This window comes from Ovis aries, chromosome 3 (genome assembly GCF_016772045.2).
Source record: "Ovis aries strain OAR_USU_Benz2616 breed Rambouillet chromosome 3, ARS-UI_Ramb_v3.0, whole genome shotgun sequence".
Lineage (NCBI taxonomy): Eukaryota > Metazoa > Chordata > Mammalia > Artiodactyla > Bovidae > Ovis > Ovis aries.
The window spans coordinates 171,011,830-171,029,504 of NC_056056.1; the positions used below are offsets into that span (position 1 = coordinate 171,011,830).

Below are 17,675 nucleotides of genomic sequence, written 5' to 3' on the forward strand. Positions count from 1 at the left end.
GATTTAGCCTTGTTCATAAAAGGCAACATTTCTTTCTAAATTATGAAGTAATGAACACTGTAATTACTCTTAAAAGATATGTGGTATGTCCTGATCAGTCCATTGTATTTTTTAAAGTCATAACTTTCAAAATCTCTTACCTTCCCTTCACCCCCTGGTTAGCAAACGTATAGATCTCACACTAGGTTCAACCTACGTATATCTCTTTTAAGAGAGAAAGATGTCATCTACTTAGTTTTGGGCTTATGGGGCCTATTGTGTTTATGTCAATAGGATTTTCCAAATACCTGCTTTAAAGAAATTTTGAGAACACATTATTTGATTTCAATTCTGATAACTTACATGTTATACATGCTATTTTTAAACCCGCAGACTCTTTTCTTAGAAACCATAACTAACATTTGTAAAGCGCAGGAAACAAAATCTTCACTAAAAAATTAAACATGTAAGTAACTATGTAGCACCATTTAAATGTCAGCTCATAGCTTCTATTTGGAGTTTATATGAAATCATGAAGGTGGCTGCATGCCTAAATTAAGATGCATTTCTCCACAGGAAAACACTTTTAAAAACTCCTAGCAAAGGGCTCAACAATTCCAAGACAAACTTTTAGAAAACACATTTTAAATGGTATAAATAATTAACAAGAAAATGAAAAGCTTATAATCCTTTCCCTTTCAAGAGAAAGGAATGCATCATTTACAAAGCTCTGCACTAGCTCCATGTTTATGTTATGTTCGTATCACATTACCTGATTCATCTATTGACGGACACAAAGAGGTTACCTTTGAATATAAGCTTTGTACTTATATACTTGACACTAGTCCACTTCATCTTCCAAGCCAATCTCTGTATGACTTGAGTAACAGAGATCAGCAAAAGTCCTTTGCTTTTTACACACGGACGTTCCCAGAGCCCCCAACTTGCAAAAACAAAGTACTTTGTGTTGTTTGGCTTAAGTGCATTTGTGTTACTCTGTTTTAACACAAATCCAAGCAGTTTTACATATGCAATCTACAAAAATGTGTCTTCTGAGATTGTAGAGTAACACAAGTTCCTTGTGTTTACTTTTCCACAAGTACATCCTCCTAAATTTAAAATGTCACTTGTGTGAAAAGAAACCGTGTTGGTTTAGTCCCATGATTTGTGTGCTAGAACAACATTGCATATACATTATACATAGAGTGTTTGGGGGAATTGTTGTATATGTGTCTCAGCATTAAACCCAGATTTGCTTTTCTTTTGTTAATGACAGTGGAGAAGGTCAAGACGATGCAGGGGAACTTGACTTTAGTGGTCTCCTGAAACGTAGGTGAGAACCCACTGATGGAGTGAGGCGCTTTGGCCTGGAAATCTTTTAGATACCCACTCAGAGAAGTCAAGTTTAAAGTGGATCTTTTTCAAAGATCCTTTCATTTCTTAAGATGTGTTTTGCTTATGAAATATTATGTGTTGACTAAGCAACAGTGAAATAACTGCCTACTAATCTGCTAAATATTTTAGCTGATGCTTTTACTTTCTTTTTAAATGTTTCATGAGTCTTCACATATTTTCTTAGTAGGGGATGAGGAAATTTGAAAACTGAGACAGAAGACTTAAATGCCTGAAAACGTCTTATTTCTCTCATGATTTCTATTATTTCAGTCATGATCCCTCATCATGATTGAATAAATAAAGCCTCCATTCTCCTGCTTTTGATATTTGACTGAAAAGGCAATTTCAAAATTTTGGTAGAAGTCTCAGCAAATGTATATATTTATGTATATATATATATGTGTATGTATATATATACACACACCTACTTTAACATAGTATTGATGAATTACTGTATTTCATCAAATCTAAGCCACCATGCTAATATATAGCTGTATTATAAACCACTAAGCAATGAAAAAAATTGTCCAAATAGCTTATTGTGATATACTGCTGATTATAAGGTACCTCCTTATTTCAGAGATATTTAAAATGCCCCAAGTTTGCATTTTTTGATGGGATAAAATAGTAGTGAAATGGAGATAAGTGTTTAGTATCATCACTCATGTTTCTTTAACTTTGTACTCTCTGGCAATAAAATTTATAACTTTTCATTATAGATATTTAGTACACAACAATTTTATAGAATTTCTGCCCTATATATGCATATTTGTTTTTTGTTTTTAGTCACTTAGTCGTGTCCAATTCTGTGCAAAACCATGGACTGTAGCCCACCAGGTTCCTCTGTCCATGGGATTTCCCAGGCAAGAATAGTGGAGTGGGTTGCCATTTCCCTCTCTAGGGGATCTTCCCAACCCAAGGCTCAAACCTGCATCTCCTATATTGGCAGGTGGATTCTTTACCACTTGGGAAGCCCATATATGCATATGCATAATCATAAATATGCTATATTATATATATGTTATATATAAAGATATACATATATAGATAGTTACTATAGCACAGAAGAAATATAAAGAAAATGACTTTTGCTAGGATGGTGTTTATGTACCAAATTTGTGAATAAACAGTAAAACTACAACTCTAAATTAATGATATATAATATTGATATTGGACTTCATTTAGTTTTTTAGGTTCACTTCTTATTATTCTTACTGCCTTCTATGTCTACTGAAAATCATAGGTATAGATATGCTTCAAAACAAATTACAAATGGTAATAAATAGGCTTGGGTTCATTCTCAGGTTAGTTCAGTGGCATTATTCAAACCTCTGTGAATGAAATATTCACCCTCAGCTCTAAACATTTAGGCTGAGAACAGAAACATTAACAGCTGCCATTTATTAATAACCAAATGGATATTAGCCAATCAACAGACTTTGGCAGTATCAAAAAACATCATTCCTTCTCTGGATACTTCAAATAATCATTAGTCTCAATAATATTAATTCCCCCAAAGTATTTTAAAGCAACAGAATATGAAGTGACCTTAAATGAGCTGCACTCTTCCTGTTCTACAAGTGAGAGACCAAAGACCAGAGAAGTTGAGTGACTTCCCCCAAGTCATACAGCTAACTTGAGGGAGGGCAGGGACCTACATACAACTTCCCTTTTCTGAATCAGCACACTTCCTATGACTCCACATAAGAAACATCACTCTGAATCTGCCTGGGAAGTTGGCACCTTGTACATTTATAACAAGTTAAAACTTTAGGAAGACAAGAGGTTTGGGGTTGTTGTTTTTTTCTGCAGTCATTTACTCAACCAGGAAAATGCTAACTGCTTTCTTTGTGTAGACTATAACACTAGTTGAGGTGAGGAAAAGAAATCCAATGCCTTCCAGCACCTGGTACATGGAAAGATATAAATACATACTCATGGGAAGAAAAAGGTAGTGGTTAAAAGATGGATTTGAGTCTCAGCTTTCCCATTTACTGGACATGACTTTGGTCAACTGATATGTCCTCTCTGAGACTCACTTTCCACAACTGTAAATGCAGAGAATAAAAACTACTTGAGTATTATTGTGAGAATTAAGTGTAAGAGACCAGATTCATGCAGGTGTCAAATAAGTATCCACTTCCCCCCAAAATGTGACATTTTCCCTTGAAGAACTTACATTAGTGTCAACTATTTAATTTGTACTTGCCATCTTCCTCTACAAAGGTTGAATCATGTGCTGATTTTCAATACTCCCTGAAAGGAGTTCAGGGTGGAGAGCAGAAATGAGGCACTCTGTGCTTGGAAGAAAAACTGAAAGGACAGGTCTTCAGATAGTTATATTCAGATATTTTCAGGAGCTGATTTTATGAGCCCAGTTCTCATATCTCCTCATATCTAGAAAGCACTAAAATCCTTCATGATAACAACTGTTCCTCACAACTAGCAAAAGCTTCATGAGACTAGCAGAAATCTTCCAGAAAAATATGTGCTTGATTGCTTGTATTCCCCCTTCACCAAAATCACATATATACTGACCTTCCCGACTGCCTCTCAGGAACAGTTTCTCAGAGCTATCTGAGGTACTGTCTTCCAGGCTGCCATCCTCATTTTGTTCCAAATAAAACTTAATTCATAGCTCTCACACTGTGCAATTTTTTTAAGTTGACATTAGTAAAGTGACAAAATACACATACACACACATAATCAATCAATAAAAATGTAATAGATTATTAAGTGCCAAGTCTGATTAAAAGGAAAAGGAAATAAAAAAGAATACACTAATTCTATCAGTAGTTTTCAGAGTAAAAGAAATCTAATTAATGGTCAAAATGACTAAAGAAAAAAATTATTAGAAAAAACTGAGCAGTCAACATGTCTCTACTTCTCATTTTCTTTACATCCCCTAATTATGATTTTGACTCATAATTAGATTGTTGTCACCATGAGACTATATTCATTTAATATACTATGTACTAATCCACCAGTATAACTTTGGAAATCATTGTGTTTTCCTACTAATTTGTGAATTGCATGTGTTTTCACTGTAGTGATAACATGTGGTAATAACATTTCTACTCCTCCAAGAGTGTGTGGCAAAATCCTCATGAGAATAAATATCATTACCACCAACATCTTTATACAATGAAATATCTCTCTGCCCTGAACAAAGTTAGCATATTCCAAATAGACATTAGTTAGTCTTTGGGCAGTATCTTGTTATGAGACCTGACCTATATAAATACTTTAAAGTTTTATTCTACATAAAATTTCTATAACAGCTTTGTATTTCACTAGGATTGTTAAGTTATAGAAATTTTGATGTAGATGGAAGTACTGTAAATGTTATATAGGTCTCTGCCAATTCTTGGAAAGGAATCAGTAGTGCCTATAGAAATTTGGATTTTTCTCCCTGCTGAAATTTAATGTAGCCATACAGATATGGTCATGTGCAGCCACCATGGTAAGTAAAGATGTGTTCTGAATGAGTTAAGGAAATACTACAGATGGGCGCCTGACCTCATATTCCAGTACAAAATGAGGAATCCATCTCCTTGCAATTTGGGGTTCAACTGAGTAGTGGCGAGGAAAGAAAGGAAGAGGCAAGAGGTTACTTGTGTTTGTATACAAAGCGTGATAGGATTAAGGTTATGGTAGAGTGGGATGTATTTTGGTGTTAATGAAAAAATGGTGAGGATGATCAGTTTTATGAATCTATCAACAAAACTGATTCAAGAAATCACGCTGAAAATGGTCTTTATTACTTAGTGACCTCCTCATGTAAACATTCACCTATACATCTGGGTATTCTCAGTGTTTGCTTTGTGCCTCTTGTTAGCTCTTTTAATCTGTCTTTATCATTGATATCTTTAAATCTTTTCACCAATGTCAAGAGGATATTTGAAACATGTGGGTAATTCTTGGTTGAGATACAAATGGAACAAAATGTGGGATGGGATAATTTTACAGTGTGGGGATTCAGGCTAATATGACAAAAATAAAGCAATAATAAAGTGGATTGAAGAAAGTCTCACGGGGGAAAAAATGTATATACACATATATACATTTAATCGCAATTCTCCAAGACTTCCTACAAAATATTTAAATGTTAAATTTGAAATGTAGACTGCTTTCAGGCAGTAGATATAGCAGACCAGACAAATTATTACTGATATTTCAACTTCAGGACACTTTTCTTAAGCTTTTCAATTTCCCCATGTCATTAGAGGGCCTAGTTACCATTTCAGTGAAATGAAGAGCTGCATCTCGAATCTTTAAGAAGTACATTTTCCTAAGGGTGTTTCTAGTCCTTCCCACAAAGGTCGCTGAGGGACCAATGACCTTTCACTTTCTTCCATTATCCAGATGTGCCTCAACATCATTTACTGTGCAAAAAACTTACATGACAACAGAAATTAGATATGCAGAAGCCATCCTTGCCTAATGCCACCCTAAACTCTAAGTTATGTTTATATTCTCCTACCCTTCCCTATGATTATAACCCAGTATTTCCTCAAGAAATTCTGAAATTGATATAATTAATATGACAGTACAAACATATGTAACTCATTATTTGCTATCATGATAGCATGCATCTGTTTTCACATTGATGTTTAAGATGTGTTGACCAGTTTTCCTGGAAAAATCACACCCAAACCAGCATTATTCACAGTAAGTAGTCACTAAAATATTTCCAGTTTAATCTTAGTCAATAAAAACAGTCAACTAAACTTAAACTGAATTAGAACTTCTTAGCTAGTTAAGGAAATAAATTTAAATTATATTTAGCATTTGCAACTAAGGTTCTTTCCCTGAAGAGTGTTTATTCCTGAGTTTTATTTCACTTTTAGGTTTTAGAATACAGATAAGTGTATGTACTTTAAATCCTATGTATGTGTGGTATACAGTAGTTTTATATGTTCTTTTGCCAGTGGTCAAAATTTAGAGTCATGATTTTGATAATCACACTAAGTTACTATCAGCTTGTTCATGGAACCCTTTATGACTTGCTTTATAGTTTCACATTTATATTTTCATGATTCAAAGCAGTTTCTACTTCCAAAAAAGTTCTGGACAGTACTTTACGATGAAATATGAGAGAATTTTGAGAATTTTCATTCTGACAATTTAGGGAAAAAAATTATATGTATACACAAAAATCATATGAAAAACCACCAAACCAAAACAACAGAAACTAAGAACAAATGCTTAGTCACAGTTTCAAATATTTGTTGTATTAAAAAACAGCAAAAAATCGTTAATGTACACAGTTACTAACATGGTAGGGAAAATGCTATTTGCAAAATCTGAAGATTTGAAATACTGCTATTTGTACCCTCTCCATGCAGAGTTAGGGTATGCACACAAATGAAGGCAGAGAGCATTGTTCTTTCATGGACCAACACCTAAAATCTCTGGTTCTTAAACCTTATTTCAATATCTAAATCCTAGACGAAAACTGACCTTTTAAGTTTCTCAAAATCTCATCTCCTATTTGGATTTTCAGGTTTAAAATAAGTAAAAATAGCTTGAGGATATTTCCTGAAATCCTTCTATCTCCTTAATACTGTGTTTTTAACTAGAAAAACGAAAGCGTTAATGCAGGTGCATGGATCTGACCTTTGACTATCTAGAAGTTGCACTGAAACTTCATGCAAAGTAGACTTTCTCCTTGGCTATTTAAATACTCAGGCTTTAAACAGAGCTTTTAGCGCTGAACCAAAAAATCGGTACCAGACTCCGACTTTCCTGGTTTTTAAAGGCCAGTGGGCAGCTATTAAACCAGGCCATGGTTCTCCCCGGTTAGGGAGGTGAAGCAGCAGGAGGAACAACCCGAGGTAGACGTGTGGGAGCTGCTGAAGAATGCGAAACCCAGCGAGTACGAGAAAATCGCCTTCCAGTACGGTATCACTGACCTGCGTGGTATGCTCAAGCGGCTCAAGCGCATGCGCAGAGTGGAAAAGAAGAGTGCAGGTGAGGACGTCCGAGCACTCCTAGGGGAGACGATAATTCTCCCCATTTCGTACTGGGCTTATAGGTCGGACTAGCTGTAGTGGAATTTGCAGGGGTTACGCTTCTCTTGGTTAACTTGACTTCGGGTGAAATAGTTCACTGCCTCGCACATCTCCAGCAAAGTAGGTAGTGGACAGCTGCTGAAGGTTTAAGGTAAAAAAAGTACATTACAGTGACAATGTATAATGGAGTATTAAATATTCCTGTGTTACTGGGAATTTCTCAGCAGCCCCTTTCTCCATCCGCTGCATCTCTCCGTCCCTCTCAGATTCCTGATTGTTATTTAGGTAGAGTAGATTCTGTGTTTGTTTTACGGTTACATTCTTCCACCCATTTGATGCGTCGTGGGGAATTCATGTCTCACACCTGCTAAGGCAACCCCAGTGTTTAAGCATGTCAATATTTGCACAGGTTTCCACAGTACAAAAACTATGATAAGCTTACTGTTCAATCAGTCGAAGACATTCCATTTAAGCTCACGAGTCATTGGAAGTATCTCATAAATTCTATGATTAAAAAAACTGTCTGTGAGATAGATATACACAGATAATGCCAATGAAACTGAAAATAATCATTTTAGGAGAATAAGCATGTCCTTCAAGTACAAATTTCATTTAAATATTTTATATTAGATATTGCCCAAAGAATGAAGACAATCATTTTTAAAGCCTCTTCAGTAATTCTTTACTTATGTTTCTTCCAAAAGCATATGGACTCTCTTAAAATTTTTAAATCATCTTATTATTTATAAATCGATGCAGATTTCTAAAATATGAGGGATAATTCAAAAGTTTCCTATTCTTTTTGTCTCAATTTATTCAATTTTAGGTTTTCAGATTAACTATTTAAATTCATATCATATGCATCTACATATTAACGTAGTTTTGTGTCTTCTCTCTACTAGCTTTTGCAAGAATTCTTGATCCTGCATATCAGGTTGATAAAGGAGGCAGGGTAAGATTTGTCGTGGAACTGGCAGATCCAAAGCTGGAGGTGAAATGGTATAAAAATGGTCAAGAAATTCGACCCAGTACAAAGTAAGTCAAATTTGCAAATAATCAGTAGTAACTGTATAAATCAAAGAGTAATTTGATTTGATATTCTATGCCTGAAAGTACTTTTTAGTTATATTCATATGATGCAAAATCATATGAGGGGACGGCAAAAACTTTTTATGTGTTTTGGAACCATTGAAGTATGGTGCTATATAAATTAAACCTTGCCTCATGTTTTAATTATATATAAACTATTTCAAGTACTTGTAATTATGATTTTGTGTCATTGTAGGTTATATGTGATTACTTCAGAGCATTGCCAAACTTCACCCAATTTTTTAAAAAAATTTGAGAAATATTGAAATATATATTTGATATACCAGCTTGTAATGGGAATCACACCTTATAAGTAAATAACTTTTGTTCTTCCAGAATAGCATCTAAAGCCTATGTTTTATTATTTTTGACCCTTTTCCCAAATGAAGGAAAGAAACTAATCCCTGATATCTGATGGTATTGCTAGGCAATTAGGAAACTACTTTACAGAGATCCTTCTCAGTTTGAGAGATTTTCAACTCCAACATATTTTTTCAAGTTAACAGGAACCATGTGTATATTTATAAAGGGCTTTAATCCTGAAAATCTGTCACTTCTGTGGAACAATTAGGTAGTTTCCAGTTTCTTAATGTGGTCCTGCTCTCAGAGTGACTTTGTGATAATAATGTTTATATCTGGTAAAAGTCTCTTGAAGGCAGCCTGAATTTACCAAAACATAATTTTACTTGGCTATTTTTATCTCGAAAAATGTTTCTTAGTGTTTTGTTCTTGAAGTCTTTGAGAATTTCCCAAGTAAGAACTTTTTCATCTGTTACAATGCCCTAATATACCCATGCATAATCTAGATCACAGATAATCAGATTTTGCAGTCTTCTGGATTTCAGGTTTTTGTTTCCACTTAAGTTCTTTTTCAGTAGATGATAACTACGATATATATGATAATACTAGTTATTAAGCTCATTTAAGATAATATCACATTGTATAGAATTACCATCTATATTAATGATTAGATTCATATTATTGCTTAAATTGTGTAATCGTTTACTCACCAAATAAAATGTCATTGGGCTAGCAAGGAGTGAATTCAATAAATCAATGAAAAATATAAACTTTCTCTCCCACAATAGAGTAGATGAATTGATCACTTTAAAAAATGTAAAGAGTTAAAAATCTTAGCCTACCGTATTTTCCAACAACAGGTTAAGAATTGTTCATTGGTAAATATGTGAGTACTGATTTTATGTTTGGAATAAAAAATATGTGTGCTAAGTTGCTTCAGTCGTGTCTGACTTTTTGCGACCCTATAGACTGTAGCCTGCCAGGTTCCTCTGTCCATGGGATTCTCCAGGCGAGAATACTGGAGTGAGTAGCCATTCTCCTCTCCAGGGGATTTTCCCAACCCAAGGATCGATCCCGCATCTCTTATGTCTTCTGCACTGGCAGGCATGTTCTTTACTACTAGCGCCACCTAGGAGCCCAAAAATCATATATAAAAGAAAATAGTGACAAATATTATATGCACATATGCAAATGCATATGTATTGGAGAAGGAAATGGCAACCCACTCCAGTGTTCTTGCCTGGAGAATCCCAGGGACGGGGGAGCCTGGTGGGCTGCCATCTATGGGGTCGCACAGAGTCGGACACAACTGAAGTGACTTAGCAGCATACATATGTATTACATTTTGTGTTATAAAGATAGAAATTGGCTTCATGTTTAATGTTTATTAAACTATGCAAGATATCGCTAATAAATTGCAGATCAAAATGACTATTTCTGACTTTCAGATATTATGGAATTATAAGCCAAATTTGCTGGCAATAAAGAAAAGAATAAAATTGGGTTCACGGACCCTGTTTATCTTCCTCCTGTTTAAAACAGATACATCTTTGAACATAAAGGATGTGAAAGAATCATGTTTATCAATAACTGTGTGCTAACAGATGATTCGGAGTATTATGTGACAGCTGGTGATGAGAAATGTTCCACTGAGCTCTTTGTGAGAGGTAAAGTGAAATCTCTAACATAACCATTAAGAGCCAATGGCTCTCCTCTCAGGGGTAATAATCAAAAATGAAAATGGTGAAGTGAGCTCTTGAGCTCCAGAGCAGAGATATAGTACCTCTCGAGACGGTTTAGCTTGAGTGTTAGATTGGCTCTGGTTTGAAGCATCTTTGTACTGGTGTTTATTGGGTATTCTAGTTAATCTTCAGGTTTGTTGAAGACTGAAAAAGCTGACAGGAGAAAAAAACTGTTGAGTAAAAATGCCTTGTAGTTTTGGCTCGTGTAAGCAGCATTTTGCGATTAAATTGCTCTAGTGATAGCTTTTGAAACCCAACAAAGTCTACGGATAAACATTTCACACATTCAGCTCATCACAAATCGATTTCCCTTAAAACAGCTTCGTTAGTAAACTTCATCAGTGGTTGGCACAATGATCGCTGAAGACCATCGTTTACTAGTGAAAAAGCTGGAGGGTGTCAATGAAACCATGAAGCATTCATTTTTTAAATGAGGAACTGTGGCTGACAGCTTTGTAAACTTGCACATCAACTATACTTCAATTTAAAAAATTTAAAAGACAATTCTATAATCTCTATCATCTGTCTAAAACCATAAGTAGAAAATTTTAGTATTATATATTTCCCTTCCTCAGAAATGTCTATCTTCTGCTTTCTTATTTGCCCAAAGAAGATTATTTGATACAATTTGTCTGCTATCTAAAACTATCATTTATTTGATTTGAAGAGTTCTTGCAAAATTATGTAAAACTTACCCAGGGCTGCTAACTGTTTATTTTGCCTTGAAAAGTCATTTTAAAATCCACCTTCTAACTACCACCATCTAAACATCACTCTGTGATCAACCACACTTTCTTATTGTTGGTTTTAAATCTGTGAACAAACCCAGGGTCATGAGCAGATTTGGGGGCATTTAATGATTCTGATTTTCTTTTTTTTTTTCCCCACAATAGAGCCTCCAGTTATGGTGACCAAACAGCTGGAAGATACAAAGGCTTATTGTGGGGAGAGAGTGGAATTAGAATGTGAAGTGTCTGAAGATGATGCCAATGTAAAATGGTAAATAGATATCCTGAGGTCTGTCCATTTTTAATAAACAAAAAAGTGCCTTCATACTTTGGAGAATAGGAAATTGCTTTTACACATATGAAAGGGATCTCAACCTCATTTGTGTTAGTAGAAAATGTAACTAAAACTATCCTAAGATATTGGCTTTTTTCACCTGTGAGACTGAAAAACAAGATCCAGATATCTATATCGATAAGGATATAAGGAAGTAGGCACTTATTAGTAAATGAATGTTTCAAGGCTCCTCATGTCTATTTGACTCCAAAGCCCATGGGTGCTCTTTCTGATGTATGCTCTCACTATGCCATGATAGCAAGTTTTATGGAATAGATGGAGAAACAGTGGAAACAGTGTCAGTCTTTATTTTTTTGGTCTCCAAAATCACTGAAGATGGTGAAGGAAAGTTATGACCAACCTAGATAGCATATTCAAAAGCAGAGACATTACTTTGCCAACAAAGGTCCATCTAGTCAAGGCTATGGTTTTTCCAGTGGTCATGTATGGATGTGAGAGTTGGGCTCTGAAGAAAGCTGAGAGCCAAAGAATGGATGCTTTTGAACTGTAGTGTTGGAGAAGACTCTTGAGAGTCCCTTGGACTGCAAGGAGATCCAACCAGTCCATTCTAAAGGAGATCAGTCCTGAGTGTTCTTTGAAAGGACTGATGCTAAAGCTGAAATTCCAATACTTGGGCCACCTCATGCAAAGAGTTGACCCATTGGAAAAGACTCTGATGCTAGGAGGGATTGGGGTCAAGGGGAGAAGGGGATGACAGAGGATGAGATGGCTGGATGGCATCACCAACCCAATGGACATGAGTTTGAGTAAACTCTGGGAGTTGGTGATGGACAGGGAGGCCTGGCATGCTGCGATTCATGGGGTCGCAAAGAGTCAGACACAATTGAGCGACTGAACTGAACTGAATACTTTTTTTATGTTACTCCTAGTCACTTTATTGTCACAGTATCTCAGAAAGATATTTTAGACGGAGAATCACCAAATTACTTGAACATTTCTTAAAAATAAAAAGCGTATTTTGGGGGTCAGATGGGATGTGTTTTCTCAAGTTCACTGGGAGTAACCTCAAAGTTAAAGACTAGAAGATCCGGAATCTTAAAATCTTAATTGAGAGAGTAAATTCTGCAGTAGGAATCGCTAGTAATTTGGTTTAGAATAGGTTGTTCATTGTAACCTAGAATCATAGCTATCTTTAAAATGAATCAAAATGCTGTTCTCAGTAGTGTGCACCAAGAGCCCAAACATGGGTAATATCCACTCTTAGCATCTTTATCTAATTGATCTTAAATGAAAGGAATGGAATTTTGCTTTTTTAATGTAATTTTCAGATAATACTTGTTACAGTATTCATCTATTGATAGAGACTGATCCATACATTCTTTAATTCAACAAGCAGTTCTTGAGTGTCTGGTGGCTACCTCTTGAAGCATTTTTTATAAAACTTTTTTAAAAAAATCATCTATTTAACTCAGGTTTAAGAATGGTGAGGAAATCATCCCTGGTCCAAAATCAAGATACCACATTAAAGTTGAAGGCAAAAAGCACATTTTGGTCATAGAAGGAGCAACAAAGGCTGATACTGCAGAATATTCTGTAATGACAACAGGAGGACAGTCATCTGCTAAGCTTAGTGTGGACCGTAAGTAAGACTTCCTTGTATGTCTCCCAGCTTGTTTTACTAGTGTGTTGTGTTTGTTAATTCAGCTTTAGAAAAGTTTCAATCTGTTTGACTTCGACCTGTGACAATTTTATATTTGTAAAATTAGATTCCATTCTAGCTGAGTGTCTATATCATATCAATCAGTCTCTAAGAACTTACTACTCAGTTTAATAGAGTACCAGTATTTAGAAGGATCTCTCCACCATGACCTGTCTGTCTTGAGCGGCCCCACAGGGCATGGCTAGAGAGTTCTGACAAACCGTGGTGCACTGGAGAAGGGAATGGCAAACCACTACAGTATTCCTGCCTTGAGAACCCCATGAACAATATGAAAAGGCAAAAAGATAGGACTCTGAAAGATGAACTCCCCAGGTCAGTAGGTGCTAAATATGCTACTGGAAATCAGTGGAGAAATAACTCCAGAAAAAATGAAGAAACAGAGCCAAAGCAAAAACACCCAGTTGTGGATGTTGGAAGTTGAGGCGATGGAAGTAAAGTCCAATGCTGTAAAGAGCAGTGTTGCATAGGAACCTGGAATGTTAGGTTCATGAATCAAGGCACATTAGAAGTGCTCAAACAGGAGATGGCAAGAGTGAACATCAACGTTTTAAGAATCAGTGAACTAAAATGGACTAGAATGGGTGAATTTAACTCAGATGACCATTATATCTACTACCGTGGGCAAGAATCCCTTAGAAGAAATGGAGTAGCCATCATTGTCAACAAAAGAGTCTGAAATGCAGATATCCTGTTTGCTTAATCCCTAGGTGAATTTGCTATCTATTCAATAAACATTCAACATTCTATAATTACATTTGGGTTGAGAAGTTACTCAAACTAGTGGGCCTCAATTCAGAAGACTGTAAGAGCTAATTCGCTGATAGGCTTTAGAGGTGTGAGAGAATTCATGGCCTTCCTCAAATGCCCCATGATGGTACTAAGTTCTTAATGGCAGAGCCTGTCCCTTCCAGTTAGCTATGAAAATTAGAATAGCAAACTTCACAAGAAGATTGGTAATAGGTGGAAGGCAAAATCTTGTTCTTATTTCTTAGTCCAGTTGCAATTCATATGACCATTGAATTATTTGGAAGTAATCGCAGTACACTCCTTACGTTTTGTAGAATAATGGTCATTATAGTGTAATATCAAAAAAGTTTTTTCAACCATAGGCAGTTCCTTACTGATATTTGCATTCCTTTAAGCAATTACAGTTAGTCCTGCTATAATATTAACATATGCATTTAAAAAAATTACTATGCTGTGCAAAGTCATGCAGTGAAAATCATAGGGCCAATGGGGAATGTGGGTTAAAGACACAACACTCAGTAATTTTTTCAGGGACCCAGTTTTTAAAAAGTGAAGTGAGGGACTTCCCTGATGGTTCAGTGGCTAAGACTTCCTACATCCAATGCAGGGGACATAAGTTCAATCCCTGGTCTAGGAGCCGAATACCTACATGCTGCATTGTGCAGCCAAAAATAAATAAATACATAAAATGATAAGAACCTAATAAAAAAATCAGCGGCACAGTTTTATACATGTCTAGTGAATACTGCAATGAATATGGCACTTGACCTTGAAAAAGATCTGAAATTTGCTTGTGAAAGTGGGGTTAAAAACATTGCAGCTTGTGATCTATTGGAATCAGTGGAAGGAGGTTATTTGAAATTGGGAGAGTTGTAGTCTCAGATGTGCATGGCTGTGGCTCATTTAACAGGGTGAACTAAAGTAACTGGTCGATATTTCAGGTGTATGCGTGTGTTCTGCACAATCCTACCTGGCTCAGTTCAACTGGGTGCAGTTTTCTGGATTCTTCTAGTCTTTCTCATGAATGAAATCATGGATAATCAAACATGAAATGTATGTTATGCTCTAATTGTCTTGGAATGTTTCAGATGCATTGGAACAAATGCTCATTTTCAAAACAAGCATTATTGTGAAACAGTATCATTGTGAAACAACACCATCTTGGCCTGTCTGAAATTTGGATTTGGTGCTTATAACTATCTATTATTTCTGCAGTAAAACCTCTGAAGATATTGACACCTCTGACTGATCAGACTGTAAACCTTGGGAAAGAAATCTGCTTGAAGTGTGAAGTATCTGAGAACATAACAGGAAAATGGACTAAAAATGGCCTACCTGTTCAGGAGAGTGACCGTCTAAAGATTGTTCACAAAGGAAGGTAAGCAAGCTAGGGCAATCCTTGAGTGAGGGCTGGTCCCCATATTGGCTTCTTCTACTTCCCAAATTAGATGATTGGTAAGGATGTTTGGAGAGCAGTCATAAGGAGAGTATCTATTTCTGGTGTTTTGCTTCCAAATAGCAAGAATAGGTGATTTCTCTGCTGTACATCATGTCATACTTGTGACCTGGTACCTGGACCTTACAGTGAGGTGCTATGTTATTTTGGAATCCATTGATTGAGTCTTTCCATATAAACATGAACTTAGCGGAATGATACTGAAGTTGAGGAACTGGTCAAATTAGATTCACTGTCCCTAACTAATAAATGTCACATGATCTTTCCACTTTTTTTTTTTTTTCCACTAGTGGGGAGGTTGCTTAATATACTAGAATCTAGCAAAGATGCAGGGCAAGTCCAAGAGTTCTTAAACTTGGATCCATGGATTCTTAGGAGACCCATGAACTTCAGGCCCCCCCGCCCCAAGTCCTCTGAAATTGTAAGCAGATTCTCTGTATACAAAAATACTTGTTTTTCTCCAGATTGAGGTGCCATTGTGTCCATCAGATATTCACTGATGCATGAAGCCAATGAAGTTAAGAACTACTGTCCTTAAGCCAATATTTTTAAATATCATTGGAGTAAAAACATGAATCACTATGTTTTATATGGGAAACATAGAATACTGTATATCAACTATGCCTCAGTTGTTTTTTTTTTTAAAGAACTATTGCTTTTAGGTTTGCATAAAAAACCAAGGTCAAGGTTATTCTTGGTAATTTCTTGAATCTTAAAGAGTGGCATCAGCGAGGTGTTATCTTCTATTCTTTTCTTAAGCTATGAGATTTTTAAAAGGCAGAAGAGATTCTTGCATAGTAAACAGGCTGTATTTGTAGAGATGGTTCCATATAGCCCCAAATAAATACTGAATGTGGATCAAAAAATAGGCTAATTAAGTATTCACATTATTCTCACTCTCTCTGCAGGCTGCACTAAGCAAGTTAAGATAAGAACCATGTGTCTCCTCAGTTTGAGTCTTATACAATCTAAATCTTTGCACAGTCTTAGAAATATGTTTTTTCATTTCCTTAGAATCCACAAATTAGTGATAGCCAATGCTCTCGTTGAGGATGAAGGTGATTATGTATTCACACCAGATGCCTATTCTGTTACTTTGCCTGCCAAAGTTCATGTAATTGGTGAGTAGATAAAAGTAATCATTTCAGAGTTGTATTCTTGTTTTTCTGGTTTTGCTTACCTTGGAATTAAGAAAAATACATGAATTGGTATTAATCACTAGGCATAATATTAATAGTTGATTCTTAAGAGGTCCTAACAATAGAATAGTTTTGCAACGTACTGGCACCGACTGCTTTGACTCCTCTTATATCTTTTTTGACCAAATAAAATATTGGTTATTACCAGTGTTTAACACTAGACAAGACCTAACCCATATAATCACATGGAAATAAATGTCTGATAACAAAGGCCATGTTTAATATTCTAGATCCACCTAAGATCAACCTGGATGGTCTTGGTGATGACAATACAGTGACGGTGATTGCAGGAAACAAGCTTCGTCTAGAGATTCCCATCAGTGGGGAACCACCTCCTAAAGCCATCTGGAGCCGAGCAGATAAGGTTTGTTCTACACACACACACGCCCTACCCTACTCCCTTCCTTCCATAAGTCAGATGAAAGGAGGCAGCAGATAAATGTATGGCAAAGATATAATTACTTTAGCAAATAAAGATCACTGATTTTTAGGCAAATACAATAACTGTTCATTTGCTTTTCATATTTCTGACTACCTACTATGTGAACATATGCAAATGAATGTTACTATGTGCCGTGAATGAGATTCTATCTTTCCTTCTAATGGGTATCAGAGAGTGGAGTAGAAGAGATACAGATAATGAATTACTAAATAAATAAAGTCCCTTTGGATAGTAATGAGTGCTATGAAGATTAAAAAAAAAGGTAATATGATTAGTAAGTGACTGCATGGAGCATCTACAGTATGAATGACAACAGGGAGCCATTATGTGAATATAAGAACAAAGAAATTTCCAGGTGATGCCAGTGCAAGAGCAAAGAACAAGAGAAAATGTGCTTGACCTTCTGGAGGAATAAAAAGAAAGCCAGTATGGCTAGGACAGAGTGAGTAAGGAGAATAATCAATAAGATTGGAGTGGTCAAGTGGAGCCAGCTCCAGTGTGATTCTGGGGCTTCCTACATTAAATGTTTTAGGGGTAGTGAAACTATTCCACATAATACTATAATTATG

At 35.9% G+C, this 17,675-nt stretch overlaps 1 protein-coding gene across 38 annotated transcripts in view; it reads left to right on the forward strand.

Moving 5' to 3' along the window:
• Positions 1 to 17,675, forward strand: part of MYBPC1 (myosin binding protein C1) — a 95,368-nt gene that overhangs the window by 41,339 nt on the left and 36,354 nt on the right. For all 38 annotated transcript variants that reach the window (XM_060413105.1, XM_060413108.1, XM_060413114.1 and 35 more), the window contains 9 exons: positions 1,256 to 1,312; positions 7,181 to 7,347; positions 8,291 to 8,423; positions 10,320 to 10,444; positions 11,413 to 11,518; positions 13,015 to 13,181; positions 15,225 to 15,387; positions 16,480 to 16,586; positions 16,895 to 17,028. In XM_060413105.1, coding sequence (XP_060269088.1) covers positions 1,256 to 1,312; positions 7,181 to 7,347; positions 8,291 to 8,423; positions 10,320 to 10,444; positions 11,413 to 11,518; positions 13,015 to 13,181; positions 15,225 to 15,387; positions 16,480 to 16,586; positions 16,895 to 17,028 — 1,159 coding nt within the window. The remainder of the gene's footprint in view (positions 1 to 1,255; positions 1,313 to 7,180; positions 7,348 to 8,290; positions 8,424 to 10,319; positions 10,445 to 11,412; positions 11,519 to 13,014; positions 13,182 to 15,224; positions 15,388 to 16,479; positions 16,587 to 16,894; positions 17,029 to 17,675) is intronic.